Genomic DNA, 11,861 nt, shown 5'->3' on the forward strand with positions numbered 1-11,861 from the left:
CCCATATTCATTTAAACAAGAAAATACCATATTGTGGTATTTTTCTTGTTTAAATGAATATGGGCTTTTTATTTGTCCTGATGTGCATAATAATAAATAATATATTAATATTTATTTTTTTTTTGTTTTATAATATATCCTCCACTGACCATAGAGGTTCCCAAAAAGGCCCACGGACCACCACTTGATAATCACAGTTGTTGCTTGTTTTGCGGCTCCGGTCACATTTTATTATTAAGACCAGGAGCGCAAACGGCTCTTTTGATCGTAAAGGTTGCAGACCCCTGCTCTATATAAAACGGGGCGGCCAACAAAATGGATGCAGACATTATCAGCAGCTGAACACTGTCAGCACTGCCAGCAATGCATATTAATTATGCTCTCTCTGATTCATCTCAAGTTTCAGACTCAGAGAACATTAATTTAGTCCATCTTAGAATAAAAAAACTTCATTTCCAGCTGTGACCATATGTTTAGACCTCCCTTTTTGCTTAAAGAAAATACAGACTTCAAACAATAATTTGAGTAATCCAAGATACTTTGTGGACTGCAGGAAATGACGTTCTAGTTCTATTCTAAGGCTGACAGTTATTTTAGTCCAGTAGGTACAGTATCAAATTAATAAACATATACAGCCTCACCCAGTAAGTGACCTCCCACAGTAATAACACACACAGAGAAAGGACAGTTCAGGCCAGTAATTATCTCTGGGTGTGTGCTGAGGATGGACACTTACATTCCACGCTGCATTAAATGTGAGATCTATATTTAAAAACAGAACATGTGGCAACTGTACAGTGTATTTTATTTTTCATTGTATTAAATTTTAAAATCAGGAATACGTACAGTGCATTTAGAGCATTTTCTACCTAAACTTAAGTTACATTTCTCTCTAAACGTTCCTAACTGCAGTTGTGATGTCTGTCAAAGTAAAACAGGCATTTCAAAAAGTTTCTCCTCAGCCAGTTTCTGTTCCCTCGGTCAGCCTGCCACACCCTTCCATGCCTGCTCCCTGTTTCACCTGTCACAGCTGCAGCCACTTCCCACATTTGTCTGGTCCTTTTTTGTTCCTCAGCTTTACTTCGCTCACAACTCGCGCACTGTTGGGTTTGTGATGATCCTGAGTTTGTACGTTTTGTTGCCTCAACAGCTTTTTGTGTTAAATGATGATAAACATATCTTTGCAAAGACGCCACAATAGGACAAACAGAAAAATAGGGCGAGTGTCCATTACTTCTTTTTTTTTTGTGCCTGAACTGTATTAAAACTACTGTACATAACTCTCAGGATCTGTTTTTTAATTTTAATATTTTTTGTTGGTTTGTTTATAGTTTTTTGTGCTTTATTAATTGTGGTTCTTGTGTTTATTTTCTGTTATTTTATTGTCAGATCCTGTGTTTTTTGTAACATTTCCCACTCATCCTCAGTCAGTTCCTCAGTAGTCAGGCTGCCACTCTTACCTGTTTCTAGTCTGTAATCAGTGCAAGTGTCTCCCAATTCTTCATCAGCGTAGTGCTTTATGGACACTCTCTTTCTATTTCTTCATGCCACAGCTCCTACATGCTCCCTGTGTTGATTCTCCTTGTGGCCCTCAAGCTCATTTTAGTTATGATCCCACGTCAGCCTTTTTGTTTTGTTAAATAAACTAAGGTGTTTCTTCAAGCTCTTTGTGTCTTTCTGCATTCTGGGTCCAAATCTTGTACTGACTAATAATCACTGTGATTTTTTTTAAGTCCGTAACCTTTATACTTACTAATTAGAAGGAGATCCGAAAAGTGGATGTGTCCAAATATTTGAGTGTTGTTTTAGATTCCCATCTGGAATGCAAGACTCACAATAGAAAAATGTGTACAACCAATCCTAGCTGCTTTTGTCTTCAATTTTGTCTGATCATAAATATTAGTAAAAGCTGCCCAGGGGTCGGATTTATAAAACTGGCGAAAGCACAATTTGAGCCCAGAAACGTGCGTACGCCACTTTTTACGCCAAGGTTGTGATTTATAAAATTCAAACTTGACGTGAAAATGTGCGGTGCCTCACGCCAGCTCTGACCCATGCATACGCTCATTTTGGAGACGTGAAACTGCGACACAGATGGTGAAGTGAGGAATTAGAGTCACACTGTGTCATGATCACTGTCAGATATTTAATTTACCTTCATCAGACTTAGATTTTTATTCAACTTTATCATCAGCTTTCTTAACAGTAATATTTATGCTTCTGCTGCTGAGCCATGAGGACCTTTGAAATAAAAAAAAAAACTTAAATCTTAAATAAAAGTTCCTGTGCGCAACTCCATTCATCTGCTTCCTCCTCACGACCCTGACCCACAGACCCCTCCCTGATCCACAGACCCCTCCCTGACCCACAGACCCCTCCCCGACTAGAACAGCAGGACAGCAAAAGTCACGATTTGGATACACGCGCAGGGCGCATCCACCTCGCCAGTGTGGATGTTATAAAACTTCACGTTTAAAGACCGTGTTTGTCACACGCGCGGCGTGTGTGTGTGTGTGTGTGTGTCGGGGGTGTCTGCCGCGGATAACAGAGCAGGCAGGAGTGGGAGAGGACGAGGAGAAGAGCAGTGAAATTATTTCAAATTTTATCTGACATTTAATTTGATTTTTATTGTTTTTATCGTCCTGCAGGCTCTGAGGGAAAATTATTTGAAACTGAGTTTTTAAATTAAAATCGTTAGATTACTCTAAAGAAAAATGAGGGAAAATCTGTGTCAGTTACAGACATTCTGTTCACGTGAGCAGCTGTCAGTCACCACCTGTCAACCTTCAGACGCACGACGGAGCACGTCTGAACCAATCACTTTTGTTGGCABTGATCAGCTGACTGATTTAAATACATCTTAACATTCATGAGGTACTTTGCATTGACTGTTTATGGTTGATTGTGGGCGTGTAGAGGGTAGAACCTGAGGCGGGACCTCGTGCGCAAACTCTTGACGTGCGGCTGTGATTTATAAAGGAAAGGTGCGCAGAAACGTGCATACGCACTGTTTTATAAATCTGAATTTTTTGGCGTACGCCATTTCCGCCTTTTGGCCGTACATTCACTTTTAGTATGGTTTCCACGCAATCCTTTATAAATGAGACCCCAGTTATTTTTACATGCTATGCTTGTGGCACCCTCATGTAGTTGTATAAAAAATTGTTTCTGGTTTTGTTTATTTTAGATTTGTAGCATTTATGTATTCATAGTTTTTCATATTTTTTATTTTAACCTAGACTTCTGATACGATTCTAACAAAAGACAGACAGAAGAACAAAAAAAACGTACTTTACTGCCACAGCTCTATAAAAACACTAACTACAAACAAGTGAGAAATGCTGAAAATTTAAAGTTGACTTGGAAATTTCTCTTTAAACTTATCCTATTAATTATACAAGTCAGTTGCTTCCTTATTGCTTCCGGATGTTTAAACCACATTATTAAAAAAGGCTTCTAAAGTAAACCTCCTTCAGCACACAAACAAGCTCGCTGCCACTGCCAGCAACAGTCAGATGCACAAATAAAACACACCGCGCCCAGATGAGCAGCGGAAAACATCAGTCAGCTAATTAACAAGGTTCTGGGTGCTGCAGGCTTCAAGACACGAGACTTAACAACTCAACTCTAAATCCAATAACTTACAGGATGCTCCAAATCATTTCAAGAAGCAAACATCATATATATATTTTTTCCATTTAAGCAGGCAAACCCCCACAAGATCGCAGATGTCTTTTTCAAGGGCAGCCTAGGCCTGAAGGCAGTCTAAACAAGCATGTTTTTTTGGACTTATCTTGTTTATGTACATCACATTACCTCCCATTCTTTATCCAAACCCTACAAACAGACTGGTGGGATGTGTTAAAGGTGTAACAGTGCTTTTTCGGACTGAAGGTCTGAAAAATTGGTGCCTCTTTAAAAAATATTAAATCAGAGACTCTGTTTTATTTTTTTAACCAAAACTAACCTTGTCACAAACTAAAAACGAGTGTTGTAATGTTTATTAGGACTTTATAGACCTGTTGCGATAAGCAGTAAATCTTTTATTCGCACAATAAATGAAAATGAGGTTTATAATTTTAATTTGCCTGCTTGTTTGTTTTCTTCTGGTCTCCCTCTTTTTTTACTACTTAGCGTAGGCAGGAGTGAAGTTCCACATCAGATATTTGCCAGGCTCATGGTCTCGTAACCTCTATAGCATGAGAGCCGCACGTGAAAATGCATTTAGCTAGAGGAGAACTTTTGGTTTTCCTGATGGCTTCTTTTAGCTGGCGAAGCCTCGGGACAATGTGCCGAGCCTTGGGTTCACAAAAAGGTTTTTTTTGTGTGTGTATTTTTAATGCTCCGTAAATTTTCCATGTAAAAAAATGAATCAACACAATCTGCTGGCTTCTTTAGATTTATTGTTTTTTTAATTATTATTTTTGTTTGTTGTTCTTTGTGTGTACAGTGCCCTGAGACAATGTTTGTTGTGCTATATAAATGAACAGAATTAAACTGAATTAAATTATATTTCATAAACTTGCGTAAACTTTGTAAGCATGCTTATGAAGACAGATGCGGAATGTGGAATATCGCAAATCTACTCAATACTGCAATCACAAATTTTTTTATTGGATGTTCACTGATATAACTTTTAAATTACATTTGGAGAGTGGGGTGTTTATGTATTTTTATTATTAATTGCAAAATGTTTTATATAATTTTTATTTTTCCGTTTTTTTTATTTCTTATTTCTATTACTGTTGGATGATGTTTTGTTTTTACTGTCTGGAGGGACTACAGATGTGAATTAGCCTTAGGCTAGATCTGGTGCAATGCATCAAATGTTTTTTTATGTTTACATTTTAATTGCACACTGTCCTGACTAAATAAATAAATTCATTAATTAATTCACGAAGACACGTAAAGAAGAAAATTGTGTCAGTTTGGATAAAGGAGGTGAGTGATGTTACAACTTCAGCAGCTGTTTTTGTGCAGTGTTTTCACAACTTTACGTAAGTTTCATAAACTTCTGTAAATTTCGAAAACGGAGTGAGGGTGACCACAACTACTTTATGAAGCCAGAGGAAGACACATACGGAATAAAACGCACCGGCTTGTTGTGAGGAGGTGGGTTTCAATTTTACGGTCTCTGGTCCAGGCGAAATTGTAACTTTTTTTTAACGTATATGTAAATTTCATAAACTTTTGTAGGCTTCATTAGCGTGCGTGGGGGTGGGGTGTGATAATCAGTTTAAAATTGTCTTCAAACAATATTATCGTTTATCACTTTGTATAACCTGAGTGCTCAGTGGGAAATCCTTTAGCACCTGAAGACAGCAAGTAGCTAAATTACACATTTTTAATGTTAAGTGTGATGGAAACCTATCTTTGTACCACACTCAGGCTATCTTATTAAACACACACGGGTCTGGTTTGTAAACCCCTGTGGGGACCGTGCATTGACTTCCATTCATTTTTTGGAAATTTTATAGCCTAACCCTGCCAATTTACCCTAATACTAACCTCACAGGTTACCTGACCCTAAAAATAACCTAAACTCAATTCACACATTGGTCCTAAACCTAACCTCCAACCCGTAATTTGGATTTGGACGATGCACGTTCGGTCCCCACGAGGCTGCTTTTTCCGGACAATTGTCCTCACGATGTAGGAAAAACAAGGCCACACAGACACGCAGAAGTATCCACTGCTTGGGTTTCAATGACCAGTCACAAAAATACCTCACATCCCACAAAAGGGCAGTGTCCTCTTTCCTCATCTGTTTGCTCAGAGGCAATGCCTTTGGTGGTTTCAGGTGAGTATTAACCAGATTTTACGATGTGTGTTTTATTGGGACTGCAGTGTGTAGTAAAATAGCTACACCCTGTGTGATAACAAAACCGATCAAAACACAGACGAAGTTGTCATGGCAGTTTGTACAGAGAGAAATGTCACAGCAACCGGATGAAAAGGTTTGTTGGCTCCGGTGCCAGCAGACTCTCTGGTCAGTCCACTTTGTAATTTGGCCAAAAAGCTCTTAAATGTCTGGAATCCCTGTGTTTAAGAGTTTTAGGTTAAACAGACCGTTGCTTAAAAAGGTCAAAGGAGGAACACAGCAAACCCTGATACACATCATCAGGTACTAATGCCACTGATGAGCACCTGACTCAGCCAACTATTACCTCACATCTACAGTACAGAGATGACGACATCATCCTAAAAGGTCCTTATAAGTCAGTATTAAATGACAGGTAACATCTCATTCTATTGCTATATATAGGAGAGATGAAGTCAACGACACTCTGACTTATTCAGAGCTACCATCATAGAGAAACACATAATGATCCTAAGGTATGATCACATCTGAAAAATGAGCATCAGACTCAAAACTCTTAGACAACCTCAACAATCTTTAGTTTATCCAACTAAAGAAGTTTAGTTTCTAAAACTAAATAAAAACCAGTCATTCCTCGAAGGAATGCTTACCGCCTGCTGCTTATGCAAGAGTTATAAACTAAAATCGTCTCATGATAAGAAATTAATGAATTAAACTAGCCGTTTTGATCAAACATTGTAAATTAAATTTTGTGCAGTCTCATGATATTTTCAACATCCAGCGAGATGTGTGTGTTTCGAGTACGTTTCTTTTTAATGATTCTTAGCATAATAAATTTTACCTTATCTGCAGAATTACCTAAATTATTGCAAGTTTTGTGTGGGCTAAAGCTTAGATTCAGCTATAGGAGCATGAAGCTAATGTTTACTCACAATGCTAATGCTCTCTTACTCTGGCACTCAAGAGGTAGAGGAGCCAAATGGCTGGCTCACTGCTGCCAACTAGCGGTCAGAGGCTAAACTACAACATAAAAATGAATGGCTGGCAGGAAAGTTGACATTTTAAACCTTAAAAAAATCGATACAAGGCTTTAGGATATCGATACAGTATCGGGAAATGAAATATCGCGATATTTCAGCGTATCGATATTTTCTTACACCCCTATTGTAGAGACGCACCTGTGATTATTTTCTGGGTGTTTTGTTTAAAATGTTTCAGTGGTTCATGAGAGTTTTTGCTACCAGACAGAGAAACAAATGCACACGCACAGGCAAAAAACATATGCCCTTTCACCTTTGGCTGGACAACTTTGACTTCTAATTTGCTATGCTGCTAAACTGATATTCAGGTTTCCTCTTTGGTTTATATTCAACAAATCAAGTTCACAGATAGAGCACAGAAACTAAAAGAGTGTAGGGAGAAAGGTCCAAAAACACAAGTGAATTCTTTAAATTAACCCTAACAATAGGCTACCAGAAAGGACAAATAAAGTGAAAAACCAAATCCAAACATTTTTTTCCTCATGTGTCCTTAAACTCAACATTTGTAAGCTTAATCTACAAACAGCTGCCAACAACAACATGTTTGTTTACCTACAGAAACAACTGAAGTGTCTGTAAATCAGTCAACAATGAGGTCTATGGAAAAGCTTAGATGAAGTAACCTGACAGATTTGACAAAGTGATGCATATTTACACTCAGATTTGTTGAGTATATAGTAAGCAAAATGCTTTGTTTATGCTGAGGGCAGACACGCATTTCATATGGATGATGATGATGTCATACATCTAACCTACCGGAGTGAACTCCCTAAACTGCACCATTTTATTGTTCAGATAATCTTTATTTTATTCTATAGTTTGTAATAAGTACCTTTAAAAGTAAAGATTTGGTGGCATATTGTAGGGATGTTGACATTTCGTCAGCAGCTGCTGCCATTTTCTTCCCAAACTGCTGTGATCAGATTTTGCACGGCTGCTCTGTGCGTTTGCTTGTAATTTCCTCCTGCTTCGTTATTTCTACGAATTTCAACAAATCGGGCTGCCATCAGGTAGTCAGCTACAGCCTCATCTTCGAGTTTTTAATTTTTGTTGATGCGTTTTGAAGAGACAATTTTTTGAAAAGAGGATCAAAGTAAATCACCCGACTTTTTCTAGTGACCCCTTAAAGAGATAAGCTGCCATGAAGAACATTATTTTATCTGCCCTTCTTCCAAATTTGAAAATGATTTGAAACGTCAAAGTATGTTTTTTTTTAAATCCAGAACAGCGCTTGTTGCAAAGTGTTTTGATGCTCGTCTTCGTCACTTGACACATTTAACACGCTGTCATTGGTTGAGGAGCTTTGTTTACAAAACAGATGTCCACATGGTTTTTAAATTGTTTTAATTTCCTTATTTTCTAAGACACATTAAGTTGATTTGATGCTACAGTTTGCCTTGTAATGTTATTTTATGCCTTTTCTGCTTCTTTTGAATTGGCTATTATTAAGTTTTATTAGGTTTTTTTTTAGGATACAAGATGCTTCCTACAAAACCAGAATGGGAATCTTTTCCTAAAATTTCATGGCGATATCTTGAACATTGAGGAAGTTATGAGCAAAATTAGAAAACAGCAAGGTGAAATGGTCACACAGGCCCCATTGGTGAACTGCAGCAAGAAAACATGAGCTGATTTCACCTAAACAAACATCAATTACTTCCCTCATACTTCCGATCATCACATGATTTTGGTGTTATTTTGTTTGGTTTGAAATGTTCTTTTAAGAATCCGCTGTCAGATTTAATATTGGTGTAGGATAAAAAAATGTATCCACATCCCTACATATTGAAGATAAGCAGGACAAACTATAAGCTAATTTTAAGACCCAAAGTTAAATGACGTCACTTGTTTATTATGTGCCATGTTCACCTTGAAACTGTTATTTACAGACTTACCCTGAAGGCGGTTTGGAGGACTCCGTCATTATCAGGGTCTCTCTCCTCCTCGGGGTTCCCCAAATCCAACGTTGCTTAATGGATATCCATTACTGCATCACCTGTACCTGGATATCACATTAAATTAGTCTTCAGGACGTCGTTCTCTCTCACATGATGGACTCCCACAGTCTGAACGCGCTGCCGCACAGAAAACCACCAAAGGTAATTCTCAAAGGTAAAAGTTCACGGTGACCAACCAGCAATCAAAAATCCGTCACTGTTAACTACGACACAGGATAAGATATACGCTCGTATTTATTTTAAATTTACATGAGTTCACGTCGCTTCAGTCAAAAATAAAAACGGGCTTACTCAGTCTCTCCGTGGGTCCAGTTAGTTGTCAAATCCACTTGTTGTAATCCCAGTTGTCCCTCTGACTGAACTCAAACGCGTCAAGTTGTCTTCAGTAAATAAAACCCACGAAAATCATTTCCGGGAAAACGTTTCAAAATAAATGTTAACCTACGCTGACTTTGAAATCTTAAAAACCAAGGTTAAGTTATCGCGTATTGTTAACGAGTCAATTTTCCAGTACTTGTAATGTTAGTTTGGAAGAAATGCAAGTAAACTAAAGTAAAACTTAAGTTGTTGGATTTCTTCTTTTTAATGCTGTCGAACAAACATTAGGTACGCCATGTTCATAGAAATAGAAACCTTGAAACTTAAATTTTGTAATTTTTTTGTGTCAGTTTTTGCTTATAAAAAATGAAAATGGCCATCAGCATTTTAATCTGAATGACTAAGCTTATAATAACTCATAAAACGTGGCCTATGTTTAAAAATGTGGAATTTTGGACTTATTACCATATCTTTCCAAGAACATGAACAAGACTTCACCCACCACCTTGTCATGTCATACATTGTTTAATCTAAGATCATTTTATATTGAGAAATATTATACAAAGTTGATAGAGAGGAACGTTGGTTTGAGAGAGGAGTAAAAGAAGCCATTTTTGTGAAGAAAGACCGTCCATCTTTAAACAGAGGTGGAGGCCTCTGTTTTCAGTTGTCCCCCTCCTACAGCGYGGCTATTGCCAGTATCACTCCACCCCMTGTTAACAATAAGTGTTAATTAGGTGTCAACGATAGCCATGTGATGTGAGTATCAGTCACATGGAGGCAGAGCTTAAAAGCCTGAATTTTGCCTGAAACTCTCAGACTGAAGAAGTCTCTTGGAGGAGAGACGAAACGTTTCATTARAGAAGAACCCGTCCAGAAGACCTATACAATTTTTTTTCTTTTTGATTTTTTGTCTGGATTACTGAGATGCATCAGGACAAAGTTGTAGCTGTTTTGGTCAAACTTTAAAAATAACCATGCACAGTTTCACAGTCATGCTTTAAAGTAATTGTAGCTAGATGACTCTAAGCTATCACACCAAATTTTAGGTAAACCTGACTGAATTGCAGCTTATTAAAGTTAGTCTTGGCTGCCTTCTTGAATCAAATTGATTCCAAAGGCTAACCAACTGTAGATGTACATTTGATTATAACTATCTCAAAGTTTCATTAAAATGCATCCAGTGGTTCATGAGATATTTTGCTAACAGAGATGCAGTAGTTGTATTTAACAACATGATCAATCTTTGATAAGTAGTTTTTTTTCTTCTTCAAGTCCACTAAAAATGGTTCTTATTTGAATAGTCACAGAAGCCTTAGGTTCACAAAAGCTATGCCTGATCAAGTTGTTTCATGGCTTCTTCAGTGGAAATGGGCTTTTATTTTGAAGGCAGCGTCTGACGGTTTCCTGTCTCTGTGCCTAAATTAAATGACTTGAAACTGTTCCCTGATCCCGCCTTCGTCAGCACATCTCATGCCAATCATCGTGAGCGCCAGCTGGAGAGCGGCGGTGCAGAAACAGCTGAATTAAATAAACGTGTTCTTCTTTTTGGTCACCTCAACACAGCCTTTATGAGTCTCGTGGACCTATAACACTAACACAAATATTTATAGAACAATCTAAAACTTTAAAACTCCCGCCTTGCTTTTTGTTTGTTTTTCCACATGTCAACAAAAATAGCCTGGAGTGATTGTAATGCACCGTTTCGCCACAAGATGGCGCCCTTTCAAAATAGTTTTGTTTGGAAAGTTGTTAAAGTAGTCACGTCCTCGCTCTGTTAGATGGTATTTTTAAACGTCATTATTTCGCACCCCCTTCGCACTATTGAGTTAAGATATATTGTTCGCTAGGAGGAAGTTTGTTACTCTTAAAGGACACCAGAGATGTAAGGGTGGTTTGTAAACATTTTTTTCTTTCCAAGAGAGGTCAGAGGAACGGTTACAGGGAAAATACTGCAAAATCCTTTACAGTAAGTAACTCCTGTCTTAAAATGTTATATTTTGAACATTTTAACAATTTAGTGGGCGTTTGGACTTCCTCTTATTTTAGCCTGATCTCTATTTCTTAAAGGGAAGAAAAGAAGTCAATGTCAGAGCCAACACAACTAAACTAGAATTAAAGTTCCAGGTTAGATTTTTATTTGTAGGCAAGGCGCCAGAAGAAGTGGGGAAACACTGTAGTTGTAGGTTTGTTTGTTTTTGCAGGGCAGTGGTTCCCAAGGTTAGAGTCCGGACTCCTTTGTGGGGTCACAAAACATCAGATGAGGGTCCCCAGATGATTTCCAGACATCAACTGAAATGCTAAAAATAAATAAATAAATAATATAAAAAAAAGCTAATGGAATATTTTTGTGATCATTGCAATTTTTTGAAAATAATAATCACAAATGCATAAAATTAGTTATTAGGTTTGTTTATTGTTATTATACACATGTTTGACAGAGTTATTAGCAAAGTTTGCATACGTAAACAAATAATATCTGGGGTCAGTGTCTGCAACTGTTATTTTGTGGGCTGGAAAAGTTTGAAAACTGGTTCATAGATGCTACAGAGAAAGAGGGACAAAACTTGTGCTTCAGAAAGAACCTTTAATAGCAACAGGATGTTTTTGTTTATGTCTTAACACACACACCCACACACACACACACACACACACACACGTCACCATTTTTCTCAGTAAATATATTACTGAAGTGTTAATGACATGAAATTTTCACCAGATGTC

General features: G+C 37.6%; 2 protein-coding genes across 10 annotated transcripts in view; one reads left to right on the forward strand and one right to left on the reverse strand.

Moving 5' to 3' along the window:
• Window positions 1–9,180, reverse strand: part of cobl (cordon-bleu WH2 repeat protein) — a 75,271-nt gene extending 66,091 nt beyond the window's left edge. For 5 of the 6 annotated variants that reach the window (XM_014003407.1, XM_014003406.1, XM_014003408.1 and 2 more), the window contains exon 1: window positions 8,757–8,834. In XM_014003407.1, coding sequence (XP_013858861.1) covers window positions 8,757–8,785 — 29 coding nt within the window. In that variant the 5' untranslated portion in view covers window positions 8,786–8,834. Of the gene's footprint in view, window positions 1–8,756; window positions 8,864–9,110 lie in introns of those variants that run through there. The other variant, XM_014003405.1, reaches the window with a different exon arrangement.
• LOC106514244 (C-C chemokine receptor type 1) overlaps window positions 8,902–11,861 on the forward strand; it is an 11,213-nt gene continuing 8,253 nt past the window's right edge. For 2 of the 4 annotated variants that reach the window (XM_014003411.1, XM_014003414.1), the window contains exon 1: window positions 8,902–8,960. The gene's annotated coding sequence lies outside the window, so the exon portion shown is untranslated. Of the gene's footprint in view, window positions 8,974–10,950; window positions 11,107–11,861 lie in introns of those variants that run through there. The other 2 variants (XM_014003413.1, XM_014003412.1) reach the window with 2 other exon arrangements.

Source organism: Austrofundulus limnaeus, unplaced genomic scaffold, assembly GCF_001266775.1.
Source record: "Austrofundulus limnaeus strain Quisiro unplaced genomic scaffold, Austrofundulus_limnaeus-1.0 Scaffold18, whole genome shotgun sequence".
Taxonomy (NCBI): Eukaryota; Metazoa; Chordata; class Actinopteri; order Cyprinodontiformes; family Rivulidae; genus Austrofundulus; species Austrofundulus limnaeus.